The sequence below is a fragment of the Thalassophryne amazonica genome, chromosome 14 (assembly GCF_902500255.1).
Source record: "Thalassophryne amazonica chromosome 14, fThaAma1.1, whole genome shotgun sequence".
Taxonomy (NCBI): domain Eukaryota; kingdom Metazoa; phylum Chordata; class Actinopteri; order Batrachoidiformes; family Batrachoididae; genus Thalassophryne; species Thalassophryne amazonica.
This window is the reverse complement of record NC_047116.1, coordinates 35060340-35085410: the sequence shown is the minus strand read 5'-3', so window position 1 is coordinate 35085410 and position 25071 is coordinate 35060340. Positions and strand designations below refer to the sequence as shown.

The window sequence follows — 25071 nt, the reverse complement described above, 5'->3', positions numbered from 1 at the left end:
CCCACAGGGAGATTACTTATAAGGGCTGCAGGGTTTTAATCTGCTTCAGCACCTTTTTAATCTCACTGCGTATTCTCTCACTTAGACCACTAACACAGGTAAACACTGTGCACATGGCACACTCAGCGATGATGACGCGTGATGGCAGCTTAGCATTTAAGAGACACGCCAACTCTTGTAATTGAGCTTGACTGTTTTAATGAGACACTGCACATTTTAAACCCCTGGAACTGGTGCTGTATCTGAGCATCAACATCCATCTACTTATCTTCATGACATGCACGCACAGGCAGGTAATAAAGAACACTTCAGAATGTCTGAACTGGGTAAGCGAAACTCTTCACTCTAGTCATCTGCAGGGAATAACTTTATGGTTCTGGATATCTTCAGGCAGGTAGAGATGCTTTTTTCCAGAAGTGTCTGTAATTGGGACAGAGGTATTGTCTAGAGTGCCTTAATTGAGAGAGTGTTGACATGACGAGTCGAAAAAAAATCGACCATGTGACTCGTGCCATCTTGGGTTCAAAATAGTGTTCGGTGTTCATCTGTCTGTATGGAAATCCAGCTATTTTAATTATTTATTCGATGAAAATGCTGAGTTGCAGTGTATTTGGATGCACAAATAGACACAACAAGGGCTTCAAGATGTACAGATTCCCTTCAGATCCGAACAGATGAAAAATTTTGGAAAATAAAGTCAGCCATGTGGGATGGAAGCCGAATTTATTGTCAAGCTTTGAGAGGTAAATTTATTGTTCAGTCCCATGTACAGTAAAACTCACCTAAACCATCATCATATAAACCAGATATTCGCAGTCCAAAGTTTTGTTTTGTTTTCCAGGTAATAAACAACGTATATAACAGATTTTTGTACAACGGATTTTCACTCACATCAGATAAAATGTCCCGTCTGATCGCAATATTGTTGTTGTTTTTGTCCATTTGGCTGCTGCTGTTTTTTTTTGTGTGTGTGTGTGTGTTCGGGGTCACCACAGTGGACACAGCCAGATTCGCATTAGTATTTGGCACAAGTTTTACGCCGGGTGCCCTTCTTGACACAACTCCAGTTTTACCCGAAGAAACACACACACATCCACTGGTGTTCCAAAGAGGTCTCCGATCCAAGTACTAACCAGATCCCACACTGCTTAGCTTCTGAGATCTGGCGGGATCAGGCTAACACAGATCAGAACAGATACCCCGTCTGATCGCAATGTCTTTCCATTAAAAAGCCTCGCATGTGGGACCGGAGTCATTTCCATGATTAAAAGCCAGACTGTTTATTTTTTTCACACCGTGCTCAGACTCGGAGCCGCAACCTGGACGTGCAACTGTTAAATCAGACACAAAAGGTTGCGATTTGACACTTTGCTGTTTTCACTGCTTCATCTGCCATCATATTATAATAGTTTTTTTGCAGTCCGCATGCTGATTGCATTTTGAGAATGGATCAAATACGTTTAGCAGAAAAAAATTTTCAAAGGAAATTTTGACCCGGTCACTAAATGAGGCGCATATTCATATCCATATTCACACATATTCAGGATTCCCCATATGTTTGGCGCCTCCTGACTGTAACTAATCCGTTACATACATATCGTTCATATCGGATAAAATGTACCGTCTGATCAGAATCAATACCCATTAAAAACCGTGAGCAGTCTGGACGTGCAGAGGTACAAATTAAAGTTCAGCACTCTGACACTCACCGATTTGAGGAAGAGTGACCGGATGACCGGAGTCATTTCTGTGATTAAAAGCTAGACGGTTTATTTTTTTCAAGCCGTGTTCAGAATGGGACCTGAAGCCTGACGTACACCTGTTAAATCAGACACAAACGGCTGTGATTTGACACTTTTCTGCTTTTACTCCTTTGTTTGCCATCGTATTATAACAGTTTTTACAGTGCACACTTATTAAAAATGGATCAGAAAAGTCCACAACTTTACAGCACAAAGTCATAAAAGAGGAAAATGTACAGCTTACCTTTGATTTGGAGGTGATGATTGTAGAAACAAAAGCTTGTTGAAGGTCAGATTAGTCCATAATTAAGCATAATCCAGAGACGGAGAACTTTAAAACTGTCACGCACGTCATTGCATGACACGGAGTTACAGAGCTGCAGCTGCATAAATCAGGCTTTAAAATAATTAAATAAATCATCATGGATTGTAAATTTGATAGCTAAACTATTTTTATACTTATTTTAATAGTACTTGTACCTGGATGTGTTGCTGTATGTGGTTAAATGATTTAAAAACATGTTGAAAACATTAAAATTCATTCAGTAGTTCAGCACAGGTAGAACCAAAGTGGTGGCATGTTCTGAGTTGACGCTACTCTCTCAATTAAGGCACACTAGTATTGTCTTTTTCTGGAATGATTGCCTGGATTGCATCAACTGTGATGTGTTACACAACCTCTGTGCATGCTATGCAAAGGCGGTATCTGAGTGGGATAAGGAGATGAGCTAGCCATATGTAGACATGAGTTTCATTCCCAATTATGCTTCCTTTGTGTTTCCTTGGACAAGACACTTCATCTACATTATCCATGTAAACCCAGCTGTAACTGGGTACCAGCCTTGGTTGGGGAAGTAACCTGAGTTGGGCAGGTGTCCCACTCTAATCCGCTTCACACTGCAGAATCCGGGGCTAAGTACTGACAACATTAAAGGATCATTAACCGAGCACAAGGTCTGTACGGGAAATCAGGCCTTGGTGTTTTTTGCATGGACCTCCCGAGCATAAAGCTGCTGATGGTTTTGGGCTCGTAGTCAGACCTGTTCGCTTTCTTCACCTCCATGAAGAACTTCCTAACAGATGGTCCAGTTGTTAGCTGGTAAGCTTTCAATCTGTGTGTTTTTTCCGATACTGTTTAGATATTTATGGAGTACGTTCATGTCCAACTTGGTTTTTGTTTCTGTTTTTAGCTTTCTGGTTTGTTATAAATCTGATACGCGATCCGGGCTGATTGTCATGGTAACGGTCTGACATGGGAAAATATCTGACCAGAAATCAGCCAATCGGAGCATGCGTAGCGTATAATAGCCATATAATAAATAGGACTTATTTCTTCCTTTTTATGTCCGCCAGATTCTTAATAAAATCGTCCATGTTTATTAACAGGATTACGTCAAAACTGTTGCACGGATTTTGGTGAAAGTTTCACCACAGATAGATATTAGGACATGAAAGACTCTACTGAATTTTGGAGGTGATCTGGATTCTGGATCAAGATTTCACTTTATATAGGCTTTGAAGGATTATGTCAAAACTACATCACGGATTTTCACCAAATTTGCACCACAGATAGACATTAGGGCATGGAAGACTCCACTCTGATTTCGTCCCAGTGAATTCCTGCGTACATCAGGGATGTGTTCTGGCTCTTACTTGGTTCAGTGCTTGCTTGGACTGTGTTCTGGGTAAAGTCCTGGAGTCCAGTGGCCTGGGTGCCTTTATCTGTGAAGAAACAATCACTGACCATAACTTTGGAGATGATGCTGTGATCCTTGTGGAATTGCTGGCTGTCTTGATTGTAGGGCAGAACAGCTGGACTAACAATAAATTGGTTTAGGCTTGATTCCAGGTATGTGCTTCATGTTACCTGTCTGTCGTACACGTTCATCTGCTTCTCATTATGGTATCCCAAGATAAGCACATGCTTATTTAAGGTCTGCTCCTTTCTCTGCTCCTGACCAAGGCAGCATCTCTACATCTTGACTTGGTCCCCTGATGCTGGACTGTGGCTGCCTACTGCTCCTAGTGGTTGGATTGTGTCTGTCTGTAATGGGTTAAATACAAATTTCGTTGTTTGTATGTAGGTACAATGACAATAAAGGCCCTTCTTCATCACACCAGTGGGTTTCAGGACCTGCGTAGGCCATACTTGCTTGCAGCACGATCCAGTGTCATGAATCATGACAAAGATGCAAGTTTGCAATGATGTCCTGGACACAGTAATCAGCAGTGTGTCTGTATGTGGCGAGAGTATTGAACTTGTTAAGAGATTCATTTATGTTGGCAGTGACTTTCGTGGCTCTGGAAGCACGGCTTATGAGGTCACGAGATGACTGGGAGTAGCTTGGACAGAGCTGTTTGGTGATGCTGATACCTTGCTAGAATGACAAACGTCCAAGTCTTCAGAGCACTGGTGCTTCCTGTCTTACTGTATTGTGAGACCTGGATGTTAATTCTTGAACTGAACAATGGATGACTTTGGTACCAGGTCTTTCCAGATAATTGTTGGTTATAGCTGGAAGTAATTTTCGTAGCTGAACAGCTACTCAGAGACTTGGATGATATTTACTACATGTATCCTGACAGAAAAGTAGTTATGACTGTGACCATGTGGTGTGTTTTCTTGAGAAAGCATGTCTGTCAGTGCTTCATTGCTGAGGACCTAGCTGGGCCAAGCCACCTGGCTGCAGCAGATATGGATAATTTCAGAAGAGGTGGACTGCAAGTCTGACTGGATTGTCAATAGTCTGGACATAAAGCATTTTTCTCATGTGGTGGATACAGCTAAGTGCAGCACTAGTGTTGCCTGATTCAAGAGCCAGCCTTACGACATTTTAGCAACCTACACACTTACATTATGATGTCACAAAGACCCATATTTAAAAGTCACCCTCTGTTTGGTACCTGAGCTCCTGATAACTTTCTGAGTGCACTTTTTTGTGTAAGGCTTACGTATTCATTGTCATCCTTAATGACTGGGGTTCATGCCCTGGTCCTGAACCCGTTACATCACCCCTGCTGCCTCTCAGATACATAACACTGCTGCCTCAATATGGCTGCCACACCTCTTTTGGGGCTGCACTACACTCTCTAATTTCACCAGGAAGTCTAAAACCCAGTGAGACCCGAGCCACTGAACATTTGAACCAGCAACACTTACCTCCCCACACCTCAACCAAAACTAATTTTACACTCTAGCGCACATCATGGCGTGCCCCTCCCCCTACCCACCCACAAATTCACACTGCCACCACCCACAGTGTGACCCACCCCAGAAACCACCAACATTTGAGTTGCCTTTACCACATGCACACATGAACAGTCATATTGTTGTATTAAGTCTTTACAAATTTTCTGTTCATTCATCATACATTTAGAAAGCCTTTTATTATCACCACCAAGGAGGGTGTGGCCTCACCCGTATCTCTTTGTGGATGTGCTTGGTTGCTCATAGGGTTAAGAAAGTGCTAACCCTGTGTGACATTGTCACAGTCGGTACCGCTTCCTTCTAACAATGCCATGCTTCAACCTGCAGTCTTTCCTCTATGATTTTTTTTTTTATTCAGCGTGTTCAGTTCAAAGCATGTATACGGCCGGAACTTCAATAAATATTCACATAAAACTTCCATTTAATTTGTCACCTCTTCGCATTGCAGTTGCTGTAGTAATTAGACCAAAAAAAAACATTGTCCAAAGCTTTTGGAATACAAACTAAGCAGTCATCTTGTACTAGCCTGCACATGCACACTAGGAAGGTGATGCCCTCACATAAGCATGTAACTTAAGTTACATGCATGTTCTTGGCACCCATGTGCAGATCAGCACAAGATGGCCATTTAATTTGTGGTCCATTTGCTTCAGACACGTTGAGACATAAAGTTGACCTTTTTTTGTCTAAACACAAGAGAAACGAGGCGACAAAGTCAATGGAGGCTTTATAAGAAAGACTACAGGTATGGCATGAGTTAGAAGGAAGCAGTAGCAACTTTGACATCGCCATGCATGGCTAAGAAAAAGTTACCCATTGATTTTCAGGAACTGACATCATTAAACTGTCAAGCAGGTCAAAATAAAAGAGGTGTTTCAATTATTTTTTTTCTCTCTTTATTTCTCCACTTTCTTTAATATGACAGGGAATTTTTCAGTATTTTTAACAAATTCTTAAGAAATAACACATGGATCTCGATGTAGAAATATCAGTCGTGTTTAATCTAATAATATCTCAGGACGTATGAGATTTGTGGTCGATCTTGAGCCAGTAGGCTGATCGTTACTGTCAGTGTATGTTCATAAGAGCATGGCAGACTTTGGAAAGTATTTAACATTGTAGGAGGTGTGCCCTCAGCTGAGTGCCATTAGAGATTTGTCAATGACTGCTTTGGCTTTCAGAAATGGAAGAAAAAAAAAAATGAGACTAGAGTATTGTGGTTGAAGGTCAAAGCCTTGTTAGAAGTGGCTAAATTAGATGTGATCAAATGTCTTTATGAATGCACGTGAATCAAAAGGTTTTTTGTGGTGTTGTCAGGGTTTTTTTTTTTTTTTCAACTTTTTTGGTTTCTGAATTCTTTGTCAGATAATTTTCACAGAACATCTGTTTTGCACAGTTTGTCCTTGGTTTTTGGCACTTGGTTTCCAACTGATACCTGGAAGATAGGTACATTGTTTATCTTTTACTGGTAGGTAAAGCCATGACAGAAAAAGAGAGTGATTCAGGCACTTTTAATTGAGATATAATGCAAAATGTACACCAAACGGGCTTTTCAATAATAATTCAAATGTTCCCAAAATTCACAATCCAGATCAGATCTGGATCAAACTCTCTGACATGATAGCGAATGCTAATCTGCACCTCACTTTCAAATATGAGAGTTATTGGGGCATGTTTAATTAAGATATAATGTGAACTATACATTAAATGGGATTTTCAATGTTAAATTCAAATGTCCACAAAATCCACAATCCGGATCAGATCTGGATCGAACTTTGTCAGATGATAGTGAGTGCTAGTCTGCACCTCATTTTCAAATATGACAGTGATTGGGGCATGTTTGATTAAGATATAATGTAAAATGTACACTAAGTTGGGTTTTCAATGTTAAATTCAAATGGCCACAAAATCTGTAATCTGGATCAGATCCAGATCAAACTTTGTCTGTCGATAAAGGATACAATCCTACATACTGCTCTCAATTATGAAAGAAATTTGATTTTATGAATTTTTGAAATTTTATTAAGTGTTACAGATAGGGATTTTCCTGACTTTGACCTTTGACCTATAACCTTGAAAATGGAATCAGTTCTTGCCTATCAGGAATCCTCTATAAAAAAAAAAAAATCATAACAATATATGAAAAATTGTGGGTTACAGGCTGTTCACAAACAAACAAACAGGTAAAAACAGAATGTTCGTTAAAAGTGTTCTTTCCCGTTGTCTTCTTTTTCATCTTCATTTGGTTGCTCCCATTTGTGCTTGCCACAGTGGGTCATCTGTCTCCTGTTGTCTTCCTCTGCCACACCAACCACCTACACGTCCTCCTTCATTTCCATTTTCTCCCTATTTGTTCCACATTTTTCACTGTTACCAGAAGTCTCGTCTTAGCTGCACTCATCAATGTCGACTTTGTTTACTGTAATCAGTCGCAATCAATACCATCTTTTTGTGGATAAGAATAAATTTTGAGTGCATGGGAATGTCATCATAAATTACAGTTTTTCACAGTTACTCCATGAAAAGAAAAAAAATCTGGGTAATTTCTGGGCGAAAATTATTAACAACCACAAGTGAATGTGCTAACATAAGTGAGTGAGACACTTTTCTCTTAGTGCAGCCAGACAACTATCCATATACCAAACTGATGGTCATTGAACGCATCATCTCTCCTAACCTGTGCAGGACGGAGGAAGTCACTTTGAAAATCCTGGCCCACAACAGCCTGGTGGGCCGGCTGATTGGAAAGGAGGGACGCAACCTGAAGAAGATCGAGGAGGAGACAGGGACCAAGATTACCATCTCCTCGTAAGTCATGTGTTGCTGTGCTGTACTGTTCTGCTTTCACACACGCCCACGATGCTCTGTGAGTATGCCATGTTGCTGCAAAGTCACACCAGCACCTTTGGAAGACAAACAACACATTCTGGTGTCTTCAGACAATCTGAATTTGTTTGTCATGGTCGTTAGAACACTGAAAGCAAATAACACTCCCCAAGATTATTTTGAAAAGGACACTGCCACCAGTTAACTTAATAGTTGCACAGATTGTTCTTCTTTGCACATTAGTGTCTCAGGATGGTGATTTCACATAACTGATTCATTACAGGAAATGTTGAGTCGATCACTTGTTTATTCTAAAATGGACAATACACCGATCAGCCATAACAGTGTGACCACCCGTCTCATACTGTGTATGTCCCCCTTTGGACATCCAAACAGCCCAGGGCCCAGTTCCATAAAGCAGTCTAATCTTTTAGTCTACTAAACTTACTTAGTCGACTAAGGTTAGTCGCCCAACATTAGCCATCTAATCTCCATTTCACTTCGACGGCTAAACTTGTAGATTAGCCATCTTATGTTAGTCAACGATTTTCACAGGCATAGTGGCCTCACGAGTGCCGTTGCCAAGAAATGCCTCCAATGCGCGACAGTTTTTTTTTTTTAACTTCTGGAACATCATCTGCTACCTGCCGCACCACAGGAGAAGCGCTACCAGCCTCCGTGTCCGTAAACATCTCCAACAATGCAAAAACTGACATCTAAGAAAGTAAAAAAAAGACTTGTCTAAAGAAAATTTGACTTAATTTTTGTCTAAATAGAAAAATAATCTTGTCAAGCATTTTTTTTTTAACATAAGAAAAAACGTCTTATTTTGGAAAAATGCATATCACTTTTTCTTAGTAGGTTTTTCCAGCTAATATCAAGCTGTATTTAACCAGTAACAAGGAAAGGCAATAGATTTCAAATCATCCAAGCAAAGGAACAAGATTGCTTTCCTTATTTTAACAGAGAGGCTAATCTTAAAATAAGAATTTTGACTAGTTTTAAGATTCTTAACCTATTGGCAGGTTTTTTTGTTTGTTTGTTTTTTGCTTCATACAAGACAATTTGGCTAGATTTTGGATTATTTGGCTGATTTTGAGAGGGACAGTTTTTGCAGTGAATAGATTATTCACTCACTCCCGCCGCAAGGCTCTCAAGTGAAAAATAGAAGAGTAGAGCCCAGACTGAAAAATACCAGAGTGCCCTTTTAAGTCTGATCTGTAAGAGGAAACAGGAGCAGAGAAATATTATAAACAGCAATGATGGTTCTGTATTATCTCTGTAAAGGCATGACCTTCTCATCCACAAGCTTTTTCAAAATTTTTCGTCTATATACTAAGCTTGGAGGTCCCATTTTTTGTCCTCAATGTTCTCTGGATCGGCTCACCTCACGCATCATCTCTACACTCTCGATCTTCCCAAATCCTCTTTAGGTATGGACGCACATCATATCTCTTTCACAAATCCCCTTAATTGCCCACATTTTGCAGTTAATTAGAACCGCCTATCTGTGATATATCGCCAATTTCCGCCAGATGGCGTTTTTCGCCTGGCAAGTACGAATCCGTCCAGCTTCCATGTATGACATTCAATGCATTGTCACTGATCACTAGGTTGTTTTTTTTTTTCGTCCGTATTTCATCAAGGTAGGTCATTGAAAATTATCTGAAGATGTTTTCTAGGGCAAAAACATCCACCATCACATTTGCGCCAGCTATTATGGTTCGTGTGGTACAGCTCCCATTTTGACACAAAAAATAGCACTCAGTCAGGGCCCAAAAAAATGCATAAAAACAGTATAGTTTTGTGAAAGCATTGCTTCTTAATTATTGCAAACAAATGTCAGCATGTTTATTACACTTTCTTTTCAGTCTTGCCTTGAATTTCATACATTTTCATAATTTATTCTAATCTGTCATTCCCATCATACTTCAGTATACACTAGGTGGCGCTGTTGCCACTGCAAATGTCTTTTACTGCCACCTGGTGTTGTGATAGATAGATAACTTTTATTGACCACTTCATAACAATCATAAAAAATTAAAAGTTACACCCATTTTCATTACACTACAGAGTCAGTTATTTCATAATCATTAGGACTTAAAAAAGATTAAGTTTAAGCTTCTTAAACTAGGGGTCAGTGTGTCTCTTATCGCTGCTACTTCAAAATGCTTTACAGCTTTTTTTTGGAAGCTAATACATTGTCTCAGTATACTGCTGCACAGTTTCCCAGGTCAGTGACCCACAATTAGTACCGTATTTTCTGCACCATAAGGCGCACCGGATTATAAGGCACGCCCTCAATTAGCGGGTACTTAACCCTTACAAAAGGCACACCGGATTATAAGGCGCGGCCTCAATTAGCGGGTACCTAACCCTTACAAAAGGCGCACGCTAAAACATATAGTCTACAAAAAAAAAAGGTCACGGAAGCAAAACGGTGAGTTTATTTGAACTTTTTAACAACTTTGAACTACCGGTATTTAACAATATGGTACTCACATTATTTTTTATTATGGTTCTGTCACAAATCCATCGAAGTCTTCATCTTCTGTGTCTGAATTGAACAGCTGGTCTTCTAGCTGTGGCCACCTCACTTTGTTTCTGCGGAAACTCCGTTTGGTCTTTTTAACTTGGCGTAGTTCATTTTCTTGTTTCCTCTCGCAGCTGCTCTATTCCCATGAACAACCACGTAACTGATAGCCTGCAGTTTGAATTGTGCCTCGTAAGCATGTCTCTTCGCTGGCGCCATTTTCGGGGGTCCTTAGACAAACAGATGTTGTTTTGCAGGATACCTGTAGTATACAGTAACTACCGGAGGAGTGGCGGAGGTAAGTGTACATACCACGGACTCACGGACTCTTCTCTGATTGGTTTATCGCTGGCAGCGTACGTACTCTACGCTACCAGCGTACGTACTTTACGTATTACGTAATGTTCTCCGATTGGTTTATCGCTGCCAGGGTACGTACTCTACGCTGCTAGCGCACGTACTTTACGTATTACGTCCTTGTGTCAGCGGGAAATGGTCCGATATTCCGACGGTCAAAGACAACGTCGGTTGTTTTTACAAATTTTGGAATTCAGTGCGCACATAAGGCGCACCGGATTATAGGGCACACGGCCGATTTTTGTGAAAATTTAAGGCTTTTAGGTGCGCCTTATGGTGCGGCAAATACGGTACACTCTTTCTTCACCATCTGAAGGACAGGTACTTTGCTTGTTACAATGTACTTTTTGAAAGTTATTCCAATAGATGTATTTGCAGTTATGCCCAGTCTTACATTTGCTCTGCACTGCTGTGGTCAGCTCACCTGATCTATACAAATGTTGTACCGGCACAAGATAGATTTCCTTATATTTGCTTGTGGATGACACCTCTGATATTATGGCTTAGATAGAAGAGAAAATCAAATAATTTGTTGCTTACAATGTTGCACTCTCTGCTCCAATCAGCATCAGCAAGTTGTTTATATATATCACAACATGACAGCAGGGAGTTTTAATCCTACGTTGATGTTAATGGCACAACTCAACTTGCACTTGAGTGAGATGAGAACACAAAGATGTAATTAAAATCAGCCCAGTTACATCTGACTTAGACGACTATGTGAGCTGAATATCAGTAAGCCTGCTGTCATTTCATTTGCATGTTCTTTTTTTTTTTTGTGTGTGTGTCTGTGTGTGTCTTATGTGTGTGAAATTATGAATTAGGGTGTATGACGTAACCATTTACAACAGTGAGAGGACCGTCACGGTGAAGGGCAGCATGGAGGCGTGTTGTAATGCCGAGGTGGAGATCACGAAGAAATTGAGAGAAGCCCACGAGAATGACATTGTTGCTATGAACGTAAGTCAAACAGCAACTAAAAGGTTACCGCGTGCGGTCATCAGCCACCGCACTCGTGTCAGCTTTGGGGATATGATGTCACGCTGACTCACGCAGAGATGGGCAAGGTGATCCCTGCAGGGCAGCAGGGTAATATCGCCATCCTATTCGTGTGCCTTACCGCCAGCATTACAAATGCAGCTTGTTGTGCCGGTCGGTAAACGGAGAACAGTAAACGATCATCTGTGACTCGAGTGTTTCATCGCAGAATGTCTCTGACTCACTCCTTCCCCCGCTGCGTGTCTGCACTCCTGCTCTAACACAGTGCGTTTCCCAGCATCCATCTGATATCTGTCAGATGCTCTCTCACCCGGCTCCTCTTTCTCACTGCCCTGATGACATCAGAGGCCGGTGCAACCTGTGAGTTCAGCAGCAGCGGAAGAAAGACAGTTATGATATCGTATGCAGCACGCCCTCGTTTGCATGACAGTCATACAGAGATCTAAAGCATCAGTGATAGTGTCAGAAAGAGTAACGATTACTCAAACTGTAACTGATTTTTTTTTTCCTCCTTCTTTGTTATCACCCAGGAAGTTGGGAAACTGCACCAGCCAATGAGTGCAACAGTGACACCCGCGCCTCCAGAAAGCACGTAGGGCCATCTAGCGTAACAATATGGATATTACACTAAAAGCTTTCATGGCCATGGAAGCAGAATAAACCACAGGCAAATCCTCGCCCAGCTGTGGCTAAAATTATACCTTGTGGGTATAACTGTGTCAGACGTTGGTGTGCAATATAGCCAGTATGAGCCAAAATGTGATTTTATACTCACCAACTCTGTGACCTAATTAACATGCAAATCTCATCCCTGTTACTATGGTAATCGTTCCCATTGGTGGGACTACCCATGTGCTACGTTTGATTAGTTTGTGGCCAAGGGCCTCGGAGATACAGTGACACATGTTCAGATGGACAGCGTGTTTGAATAGATATTTTGCTCATGCAGGTTGGTGATAATTTGAGGGAGAGCTCACTGTTTTGGTGCCATCACAGAAATGAATACACAAATATAAAATAGTGTTAGTGGTAACATACTGTGCTGTGCAAAAACCATGACAAAAATATTGCAAAATATCAAAAAGCTTGGAAATCATAAAAGTGTTAATAACTGCCAATTAGATTTAAAGCTGAATTACTTTGAGTGATTTCTTATCTTCATTTTGATTAGTTTATTAATTATGGACTGTAAACCTACAAACAATCTGATTTTTATTCACCTGAAAAGGACTGTTACTGTCTTTATAGTATTGCTTTGTAACATTATAATTGACATTTAACAACATTTTTACCCGAGGCCATCAAATATGGCCATCGGGTACTGTGAAGGCTTTTCGTCCATCCGTCTGTCTGTGCTTAGCATAAGTTCAGTCCTGTTACTGCTACAGTGTTTAAATTAGCAGGGAACATTGTTGGGAGACAGACCATAGACAAGTTCAAAGATGGCTAACCTGGACCTATTCTGAGAGGTATTTTAAGAGGTTAAAATGTCACATTCTGCTCCTATTTTTATGGTATGATCTTACGGATGTTAACATGGTGATGTCAATTCCTGGTGTCACTAGCTGCTAACTTTGCTTCGTTTCTAGCTAGAAATAACACCTTTCTCATATATTATGCAAACACTAGCAATAAATAAACACTTCTAAAACTGAAAACGCTGTTTTTGTAACCTTCTAACACCTTTGGAAGGATCCGCAAAACATTTAGCGGACATTAGCGTGGTGACGTCACAGGCTGGTAGCTAGCTGCAAACATTTAGCGAACATTAACTCAAAGCTAACTTCGTGTGGATTGAATTTCTCATCAATACCTGCAAATGCACAGCGGATGATCTACAAATATTCCTTGATTTGCACAACTTCTGCTCTTGCCAAAAGCTCATGTACACACACACAAGCAAGTTCTCCTGCAGATGCCATTAAACGGAAATATTATTTTTGATTGACTGATTGATAGAGGGGATTTATTGAACATTGCATATGTACAAATTGTACTTAAGACAATAGGATCTTAATTGAACAACTGTAAATTATGAAGAACACAATGCTCATACGGCCGAGGTAGTCTGAAAAATGGTGCCATGGCATTGCTGCATCCAACATGCCACAAAGCTGTATACTTTATTGTTTTATCCTTGGCAATAGTTGTTTTAAGTATTTTATGTACATGTACTTTTATCGCCAAATAAACCCAGTTCAGTGCAATGGTGTTTTACTAACATCATAATCAAGGGGTTGTGGGGCCTTGGGGGTCATTTAAACCCACATTTGTATTATAACACTCATGTGTCTCAGTAATAATTTTTAAAATCATATAAATATAGCTTTAGAGTGAGATGTTCAAAATGCAACTTTGACCACAACTTCTCATTAATCTGTGCTTAGTTTCTTCTGAACTCAGAGGGACTAGTTTCTAATTATATGCATTATATATCTCATTTTTATCTTCACTGTATATTAGTGTCAGTTTTTTGACCTGAGGTCTTTGAGTTTTTGTTTGTTATTTATGTGTGGATAACACTCCGTGAATGGTGCTCTTTAATTCAGGTACTTCAGGTTCACACTCACACAGTTACACACATTTCCACCTGGAAGCTGAGCAGTAGGGCTTCAGTCTGATCTGTCGGCCGCTGAGCCACTCCACTGGAGCAATCGGCAATCCAGACGCGTCCTCAGGGACACGCCAGTGGCAGTAATGAGGACGAACTGGGTGTTCTTTCACAATCAGCCCTCTTTACAGTAAGATGGTGATCAGTGTGTTCTGTCAGCGAGAAACAAGGATTTTCCTCTGGACAGGGCTGTTCATGTTATATAGTGAAAAAATAAAAGTTGTGAGAGACTTTGGGCCACATGTCGTTTTTGTTACGCTTGGGGTTTTATAGGTGCAGACCAAATTTGAACTCAATCAGATAAGATTTAGAGGTCCCCCAGAGTGACACATTTTCCTCTCCCTCCACTGGCAAGGAACAGCTAAAAAGATTTACTTTTTATGAATAAAGACAAAGTAAAATTCAATGAAAATATTCAGTTGATAATTGCTAGTAAATGTTACTTGAGTTATTCTTTTAGATAAACTAATATATGCAAGTAAAATTTACTTGGAATTCCAGAGTGAATTTTTCCAATTTTTTTTCAGTGAATACTGTTGCTAACATGAACGAAACAATGCCACTTAAGGGCTGATAGTCAATATATCAACTTACAGTTGTGTCCCTTGCTGTTACAGGCAACTTACTTATATTTTCATTTATTAAGTAAAAATGTTTGACTTTGTGATTAATAATTTACAATAAAATAAATAAAGTTAACTTATCTATGATGCGAGATTACTATGAGGATTTAATAAAATAAAATAAAATCCTTCCATTCACCCTATTGAGGTATTGTTTTTGTTTTGTTTCTACAGCAACAAGCCAATCTTTTCCCAACCTTGAGTGCTTTGGGCATCTTCTCCTCGGGTCTGCCGGTGCTGCCCCCTGCTGCTGGACCACGTGGTACAGTGCCCCCTGTGGCGGCAGCAGGATACAACCCATTCTTAGTGAGTAGAATCTTTTCACACACTGTTGCCACTTGCAGATGTACTGTAGGTAGGGCAAAAAGCAGCCCAGTCTCACCTTTTTTTTTTGTCCTCCTGTCACGAAATGATTAAAATTTTTGTGACGGGAGTTTTTTAACTCATTATTACTAACCCTACCCCTAACCCCAACCTTAATTAGAATGAATTCGTGCTCCCATGATGAAAATTTGGCACTTCTCATGACAATATGACGAACCAATAGATTAATGTATATTTAATTCTGCTGAATCACAACAATCCGTGAGACTGGGTTGCAAAAAGTCAGACAAACACCGACAAACAGTTCTTTGGGGGAAGTTTTGTCACCTTTGACTTTTGCCAGTCACGTGAAGCAGTGCACAGTTTTTATATATAAACATTTTAAAGAACAACAACTGTTTATTGACTCAGGTCTTCCTGCATGAGTTTGTACACAGTTTGAAACAGGCAGAATTCCCCCATGTTCTCCACAGATGAGTCAGTTTGTAAAACAAAGTCTCCACTCATTGCTTGGTGCAGGCGAGCCAAAGTAGTGTGAGACAGAGTGTGAGAATGCATATGCATGCTTGAAAGTTTAAAAAAAAAAGTTAGTGTGAATCATTCAACGTGTATGCCCTGAAATTCCCCTAAAAAAGATGTGTATGTGAGTGAGACTCATGAATGGCATTTTTTTTTTAATGTCACATGATGTAGCAAAGGTAGCAGTTGATGTGTTGTCAAGCAGAGAATGAGATGAATACTCGTATTTCCAAAAATACACAGTGAAATTTGTACCAGTCGATAACTCAAATGGACTGCATTTATATAGCGCTTATATATAAGCGCTTATAAAATAAAGCGCTTATAAATGTAAAACTCACATTTATGTTTTACATTTATTATTGAAATGTTCATGCAGCAAGAAATGAAATGAATTTAACTGTCATTATCTTTTAATAACACAAACACCACATTTGCAAGCAAAAGCTAACTGGTTAATTAATGTTGTACAAGGCACAAAAAACTCAAGAGGAAACTGCTTCTTATCGCCACTGAATAGCAACCCAGTCTCATGGCATGTCATGATTCAGGAGCACAAAATATACATTAATCTATTGGTTTGTGATATTGTGACGAAAAGCGCCTCGTTTTCATCACAGCAGCACAAATTCATTCTCATTCATTCTGCGATTGGCTGCACGAAATTAAAAGTGAAGCAGGGGTTAGGGTGGTTATGGTTAGGGTGGGGAAGGAGTAGGGTTTGGTTATGGTTAAGGTTAGGGTTGGGGGTGGGAGTAGGGTTAGTAATAGGAGTAAAAAAAAAACCCGTCACGAAAATTTGAATCATTCGTGATGGAAGCACGAAAAAAAACGTGAGACGGGCTGTGAATAGACAAAAACATCTGCTTGGAGTTCAAACTGGGCATGTTTATCTCATTAAATTAAACATTTTAAAACATCCATGCATTTTTAAAATATGATAGTTAGCCGGACCTTATTGTAGCTGTTCTCCTCGTTGCTCTTCTGGCTGTTTCATGCAGTCCAAACAAATGGAATACTACATTGCATGAAGGATAGGTTATTCCCTCCCTTAATTCAAGTATGTGGTCTTTAAGTTTATTTTCTTAGAACAGATGGATATTTACATCTGACAAAAATAGTACATCCATATTTACAGTGACATACAGTAGTGTTCAGAATAATAGTAGTGCTATGTGACTAAAAAGATTAATCCAGGTTTTGAGTATATTTCTTATTGTTACATGGCAAACAAGGTACCAGTAGATTCAGTAGATTCTCACAAATCCAACAAGACCAAGCATCATGATATGCACACTCTTAAGGCTATGAAATTGGGTTATTAGTAAAAAAAAAAGTAGAATCCCACCCCTTGCCACATTTCTCCATGTAATGTGGAGTTGCGTCAGGAAGGGCATCCGGCGTAAAACCTGTGCCAATTCAACATGCAGATCCACCTTGGATTTGCTGTGGCAACCCCGTGTGCAAACAAGGGAGCAGCCGAAGGGACTTACTAGTAAAAAAAAAAGTAGAAAAGGGGGTGTTCGCAATAATAGTAGCGTCTGCTTGTTGACGCTACAAACTCAAAACTATTATGTTCAAACTGCTTTTTTAGCAATCCTGTGAATCACTAAACTAGTATTTAGTTGTATAACCACAGTTTTTCATGATTTCTTCACATCTGCGAGGCATTAATTTTATTGGTTTGGAACCAAGATTTTGCTCCTTTACTAGTGTGCTTGGGATCATTGTCTTGTTGAAACACCCATTTCAAGGGCATGTCCTCTTCAGCATAAGGCAACATGACCTCTTCAAGTATTTTGACATATCCAAACTGATCCATTATACCTGGTATCCGATATATAGGCCCAACACCATAGTTGGAGAAACATGCCCATATCATGATGCTTGCACCACCATGCTTCACTGTCTTCACTGTGAACTGTGGCTTGAATTCAGAGTTTGGGGGTCGTCTCACAAACTGTCTGCTGCCCTTGGACCCAAAAAGAACAATTTTATTCTCATTAGTCCACAAAATATTCCTCCATTTCTCTTTAGACAGTTGATGTGTTTGTCGCGGCTCGTCTTTTTGGTCTTCTCAGGATGTCGTCTTTTAGATAACACAAACTAATTGCAAGTGATATGCTAGAAAGAGGACACAACACTTTAGAATAATTCAGCCTTAAGCAAGATAAAATGCACAGAGTTTTTAAGTTTATTTAAGCCTTCGACACAAAGCTTAGACAAACTGAGTCCTCTAGAGAGACTGAATATGTGACAACCGCGCTCATCTATTTATTGGAGACCCGCGGGCATCGCTCCTGCTTCGACTTTTTTATTTATTTCATTCCCAAGACATGGTTTTCTATTGGAAGCGTCCTCTAGTGAACCCTAAGCAGGTGTTAGGCCATTATTTCAATGTGACAAACGCTCCCATTAAAACATGAGGATTTACAACTGATTTTTTTAAAAGACCTTCAGCCACAGGTGCAGCTGGCCTGAGGCCCCCTCCGCACGTGGCCTCAGCCACACGTGCAGCTGGCCTGAGGCCCCCTCCGCACGTGGCCTCAGCCACACGTGCAGCTGGCCTGAGGCCCCCGCACGTGGCCTGCGGGAAAGCACCTAAAAGGCCTTGGAAAGCCCCTGACAGACTAAATGACTAATAGAGCCCTTTTTTTGGGTTGAACACCTGCTAGTTCAACCAGAGGAATATACAGTTCGGATCAGGACACTTGATAGTTCATCACAGTTCAAATATGGACCTAAAAATTCTTCTACAGTCCCTCCTCTGGGACTCGAAAGAGTCCCATTACATCAACTATACTCTTGGGTTGTTTACTGACAAGACATCCTCATTTGTGCATTGCAATAAAAAAGAAAAACACATCACTCGAGTTACTGATAACTCTGGTGCGGATATGAATATCAGTGATACTTCACACGGTAAATATATTGCAGTGCAGGTGAACCTACATAGCAATTAGCTGGATTATATCAACACAAGGTGACATTCAAACATTGAGTTTTGGTGTAATTCAAGGCACTTAAAATGGCCACATAAACAAGTTACATCAACCTCTTAATCATGGCAAAGTAAAGGCTTCACATTGACATCAGTGCAACCAATCATCTTCTGGCATCTATTGTCTCACTCGACCAGAGGCTCCAACCCATTATACCTGGTTCTACATATTATTTTGTTAAAGAGTCACACATTTATTATTTAAATGCATCAAATAACCCCTACGTTACCACTATTTAGTCAACCAATCAAGAAACTATTCTAAGGTTAGCGCAGCTATGTCTAGTTAAATGATAAACACAATAAATGGTTCCCTTCATGTCCGTCCTTAAGTCATTTGCCTTAGTCAATCATATAATGGTTTTCATTATAGGCCATTTCTCAACATTCTCCACTTTGTTTTTCTTCTTTTCAGCTTGTTTTCTAATGCCCTTTTTGGCCAGACACCAAATTTAGGCAATGCATGTCTCTTGAGGCATGCTATAATTTAAGAAAAAAGGGGTCCCTATGGTGCATCTTTACTACTAAATCTACAAACACGCCGTGTAAGGGTCCCCTTTTTATAACTTTGCAATGTGATATCTATGTGTATGCATTTAGCTTTATCTGTGTTACGCAGATGATGGTAAGGACAGACATTTACCCAACTTTCGTTACTAACATATATCCTTCTTTGTTTTTAGTTACACTCAGATTTCTGAAACCAGTCCGCAATTCAAACTCAAGAACCAAGATCATAGTCCGTGTTCAGTGCCATTACGTCAGTCCGTGCTCCTCAGCATTTACTCAGCATCTGAAGTTTTGGGAGAAGTTGGGGAACATGGGGAGGTTGGCCTTTCAGGGGTAGTGGGGGGAGGATCAGGAATTCTGGCTTTCAGACAGTCGTGCAGTTCTCTGATGGATCTTTCCAGCTCCTTGTGCTGCTTGGCCAGGTTGTACAGGGCCCCCAGAGAATTCTTGCCCACATTCAGGGTGGTGGTGGCCAGCCCTAGCTGTTCCCTTTCCATATGCTCCATCATGCAGGCTAGCATGTCCATACTAGACTGAAGACCACACAGTTGAGTATGGAGGCCCTCCTGAGCACAAGAGATGTTGGCATTGTCACGGTGTATCCTGAACAGGTATGCAGCTGTCTGACTTAGTTGTGGCATGATTTCCTCAAATAGCTCATGGGGAATGTGATTTGTGAGGGGCAGGAGCTGCTCCAAGGTTTTTGGAACAGACTCTTGTGGAAGACGAAGCTCTCGAACCAAGATTGCCATGTCCTGTGGGGTGACCATGACCAGATTAAGGTTGTGCAGTCCAGGGGACAGGAAGTACAAGGGGGAAGGCATTTCGTGTGTGGGGGGAGTATTGTTGATGTCGCACAGGCAAGTGGGTGGGACACTCTGGGCATTTAGCAGCCTGTACAAAGCTCCCCTCTGTCCTGGTGGGTGAGTTCGGCTAAGGTCTACCCCTGCTGATCCTCCTCCAGAGGTACTGGGCTGATCAGAATATCTCTCCTGCCTTGGGGGTGGAAAGCTGGGGACAGGTCCTAGCAGTGAATTGGGTCTAGGATGCACTCGGGCGGGTTGCTGCATATGGCCGACCTTGGCTGCCTCCCCTGGAGGGTATCGTTGCCACTGGCACATGTGACTGTCTCCATGGCATCTGCGGAAGGGGTGTGTTCCTGAGTCCAAAGGGTCCTTCAGGTGATGGTGGAGTCCTCGGGCCGACTCTTGCTGCAGGCAGATTCTGTGAAGCCGTCATCGCCAGGTGCTGGAACGATGAAGATCCTTCTGTTGCCAACTGGTTTAGCTGCTGGATGGATGGCGGCTGTGGCGACCAATCATGTCTCGACCATCCCTCCTGTATATCCTCTTCTCCGAACAGTTCTGAGAGTCCAATCAGACTTGATAGAGGCAGATCAGGCATAGGTCCCTGATCAGGGGAGTCTGGTCTCTCAGCCATACTCCTGTGTCCTAGTAATATACATATACGTTCATTATTACAGCTCCATGTCATTCTTTCAGATATTGTCTATCCTATCCCTCATTTTTGTGGGTGCATGTGTGTGAATGTAAATGTGCGTGCATGTCTTCTTCCTCGTCTACAATATCACCAAGCACGGTCCATCCCAGTCCTCCCTATCTGGGGTATACGCCACAATATTAGGGAGCTGGGGGCTGTCGGGGAGGATAATTGGTATTTCATCCATTTCCATATATTCTGGTTCTCTGTCTGTTTCGTTTGTGCTTTCTTCTAGGGCTCGGATGGCTAACAGTGGGAGCTGTCCTACTGTGGATGAAAGCAATTTATTGACCAGAAATTTTATCAAGGGAATACCACAACATATTACCAGCAAGACCGCCACCCCTGTTAGTGCCAAGATTACACCTATCTGGTATAACCAGTCTTTCCATGATATCCACCCTCTCCTTAGAGTCCCAAACAGTGAAAACAGTGGGCCAATATTCATTCCATTCCCTACAATGTATCCAGAATCGTCAGTTTCATTTCTCCCTCCTATGAGTTACTTAACAGTTCCTGTTGCATCTCTTCAAGTGTGATTAAGAGCTCTGTCAAATTTCCGTCTTCCCCTGTACGCATGGGAATAGCTGTGCAACATTCGGTGGCTTTGATCATAATACAAACTCCTTGTTCATCAGCCATCATCATCTCGATAGCTAATCTATTTTGCATTGTCATTAGCGAGGTGGCGTGCAGTTGTTCGGTTAAGGCTCCTACTGCTGCCAATGTCCAGTTCAGGTATCTTTGCTGATTATACCACAAGTAATTAATCCACTGCACCTCCTGGAACCTAGAACGGATTTTGGAGTAACCCCGAACAGAGCCAATGCCCATCCCCATTTATCCGCATCTTCATCTGCTTTAACTCTGCTACTGTCTATGGCTTCTAACTGTCGGGGTATCCCTTCTGGTATCCCGTTTCTTACTGTGATGTTGTAGTCTGTTTAAACGTCATTATTCCTCTTTTCTTACGAAGTTTCTGTGGCATGGGTTGTATTGAATTTGGCATTTCAATTACTGTTATTGCTCCTGTGAGCATCACAGGAGCACAAAGGCCTTTCCAATTCGGGGACAGCGATGACAGGAGTTTCCTTTTTTGTCCGCATATCCAAAAGATGTCAGCTAAGGGTACCGTTCCCTTAGCTAAATTTGGAGTAGATACCCATGAAGCATGGGTGAGATTCAGTCCAATTACAGACCCCCCTGTGGCCGGTACTATTTGTTCACACTGTATGCCTGCTGCTGGCAGGGTGTGACAGACAGTAATGTTCCATGCTGTTTTGGCCGGTTTGTATTCTTGCTGCTTTTGCATACACTGTATGTGGTGTTTTGGCTGGGTCGTCCCTACCTGCCAATCGCTTATGTATTGTGCTACTAAGCCTTTAGCTATACAGAATGGGTGTATCATCCCTTTCTCTATTTTAATCATAGGTGGAACGGTTCCTTCTGTACTTAGGGGCACTGGACAAAGTTTACTGTCGGCAGCATATTTTTCATCACCTACTGCCATTTTCATAACACATTGTGTATAGCATTCTGCTTGGTCTGGGTTATGTTGGGGGCTCCTATAACAGTTGTTGATATCAGGTAGGGGTTTAGCCTGAGGTATCACACCTTTCCGGTGACAGGCTATGCAAGGCTTTTCACTGATCTGCCTAGCCGAAAATTTCAACCATTGGTAAAATAAATTGGTCTTCAACCCTTGTGTGCGGGCTAGGTCTGTACTGGGATCCCATCTCCCTAAGTGACTGCTTGTTTCTAGGCTTCTAATTGTCCTCTTTTTCCTTGGTTTGATTTTTACCCATTTTGTGGCTTCATGTACTGTAACAGTTACGTCTTGCTTGGTTTCCCTGCATCCTCTTTTAGCACAAATTACCTCTATGTTGAGTGTTCCCTCCTCTTCACATTTGATGCTAATGGCTTCGCCTAATATGTAATCCCCCAGCTTTCCCTGTATTCCTATGTTCTTGTAGGCTTTTGATTTAATGTATACCAAATTATATGTTTTTCCTGTGTTTAGAATGCCTTGTTTAGCTGCTATTGCGGCCATGGCCACGGCACAGTCCGTGTATGTTTGGATGTCTATTTTCTCCCATACTGACCACCAGTAGTATTGTCAATCCCTTGAATAATTCCTTAATCATTGCTCTGATGACTGTTGAGATGTGCTACTAGATGTGCTACTAAGTGAGCCGTCACTAGATGAGCTGTCACTAGGGATGTGTGGTGTATCTGTGCTTTGTCTGGGTTGTACTTCCTGCGGTTCTTCTGTCGGTAAATCTACTGAGTTGCTGTCCGAGTCTGATGTCTCCTGTGGCCTGTCTATCTGTCGGTCTGTATTTCTGTCTGTCTGTTGGCCTACGTCTCCAGTTGTCTCTGAGTCTGCATCTGAGTCTGTCGCTGCTCTATCTGGCAGGGATCCACTACTCTCTGAAGCTGTGCGTCGTCTTTGTTTAATCAGTCTCTGTGAGCGCCTTGGCCAGTGTTCGCCTGGCCGCAGGGAGGCGTGGCCTTCCCTCGGTGCTTCTTCTGGCTGCAGGGAGGCGTGGCCGTCCCTCTGTGCTGCTGTAGGGTCTCTGGCTTCTCCTGCTTCCCCCCTTGGCCCGGCGGCTCTGCCAAGACGAGCTTGCCAAGGCCGCAGGGGCGCTGGGCCACCAACCCTACATCAGTGGTTTAAATGAAACCAAGTGTCCTTACCGTCTACTTTGACTGCTGTACGTGAGGCAAGAATAACTTTAAAAGGACCTTCTCGGCGGGGCCTGTCCCACTTCTTTTTGAACACCTTGACGTAAACCAGATCACCAGGCTGGATGCTCTGATTTTCGAGTGGAATCTCTGCTTCTCTGTCTTCTGTAGCACCTTTGACCTGCAAAAAGATAGTTTTGTGTATTGGGTTAACTGTCTCAGATAATTATGCCATTCGTCTTGTAGCTGCTCCAGCGATGGTCCTTTGTAGGGTCCTCTCAGGTATGGAATAGGCATCAGCCGACCTGTAGAGCTTCAAATGGTGTCAAATGGGTTAGTCGGTTAGTTTGTGAGCGCATTGACAATAAAGCAAGCGGCAACGCATCCAGCCAGGTTAGTTTGCCATTGCTGTCTGCTATGATTTTTGCTAGTTTGTTCTTTAAAATGCCATTAGCCCGTTCCACTGCCCCATTTGATTGAGGGTGATAAACACACCCAAACTTCTGTTTGATACCCAATTGTTTGAATGTTTCTTGTGTAACCTTGGCTACAAAAGCCCTACCGTTGTCAGATGAGATAGTATCTGGAATGCCAAATCTTGGAAAGACATCTCGGCACAAGAATTTGGCTACCGTTTTATGGTCTTGATTTGCAGAGGCTACTGCCTCAATCCATCGGCTGAATCTGCATATCACTACCAAAACATATCTCATTCGTTTAACTCGATTTTCAGCTCCCATGTCTATGAAATCCATCATAAGATGTCTGAATGGCCCATCAGGGACCGGAATGTGGGCTAAAGGGGCTGTGAATGATTTCCGGACCTTGTACTGTGCACATACCTCACACTCATTCAACAAACGGTCCACTGTAGCTGCCATATATGGTGACCACCAGACAGCTTTTAGTTTGTTCATAATTTGGACTCGCGAACAATGATCGGGTCCGTGGGCCCAAATGATTGCATGTCGTAATAAATTGGTGGGTAACACAAAATGTCCATGACTACTGCGCCACAGCTTGTCCGCTGGCCCCTGACTGCGTGTCTCAATAGCGCCTCGTTTAACCCACATTCGTTTTTCTTCTCCACTGGCCCTACTTTGAGCCACTATCAGTGCGTCAATTGAAACCAGTGGGGCACAATCTTGGATGGTTAGCAGGGGAAACATATTTTCTCCTTGTGCTCCTTTGCGAGCTGCGTCATCTGCTAGATTGTTACCTTGAACTATGATGTTATTATTCTTTTGATGAGCTGCACATTTAATGATGGCTACCTCAGACGGTAATTGGAGAGCTTGTAACAGTTGGGAAATCGCTTCTCCATGAGTGACAGGGGTGCCATCTGCTCTCAGGAATCCCCTTTGTTTCCAAATGTTTGCATGTACATGACATACGCCATAAGCGTAGGCTGAGTCTGTGTAGATATTAACACGTTGATCTTTAGCTATCTGGCAAGCCATAGTTAAGGCTTTGATTTCTGCCAGTTGGGCTGAACAAGGCTGATCAATTCCTTGGGACTCCAGTAATTCAAAGGTCTCGCCATCCGTGTTTAGTTTAACAATCCCCATACCCGCATGCAATCCCGCGGCATCCCGAAAGCATGAGCCATCCACGAACAGGGTTAGATCTGCAT

The 25071-nt window shown here is 41.8% G+C and overlaps 1 protein-coding gene across 1 annotated transcript in view; it reads left to right on the top strand.

The window, feature by feature from the left end:
* The window catches only part of igf2bp2a (insulin-like growth factor 2 mRNA binding protein 2a), a 216242-nt gene that overhangs the window by 162789 nt on the left and 28382 nt on the right, over nucleotides 1–25071 (top strand). Inside the window, exons 9-11 of the mRNA XM_034187013.1 lie at nucleotides 7636–7758; nucleotides 11491–11626; nucleotides 15074–15205. Of these exons, the coding sequence (XP_034042904.1) occupies nucleotides 7636–7758; nucleotides 11491–11626; nucleotides 15074–15205 (391 nt within the window). The remainder of the gene's footprint in view (nucleotides 1–7635; nucleotides 7759–11490; nucleotides 11627–15073; nucleotides 15206–25071) is intronic.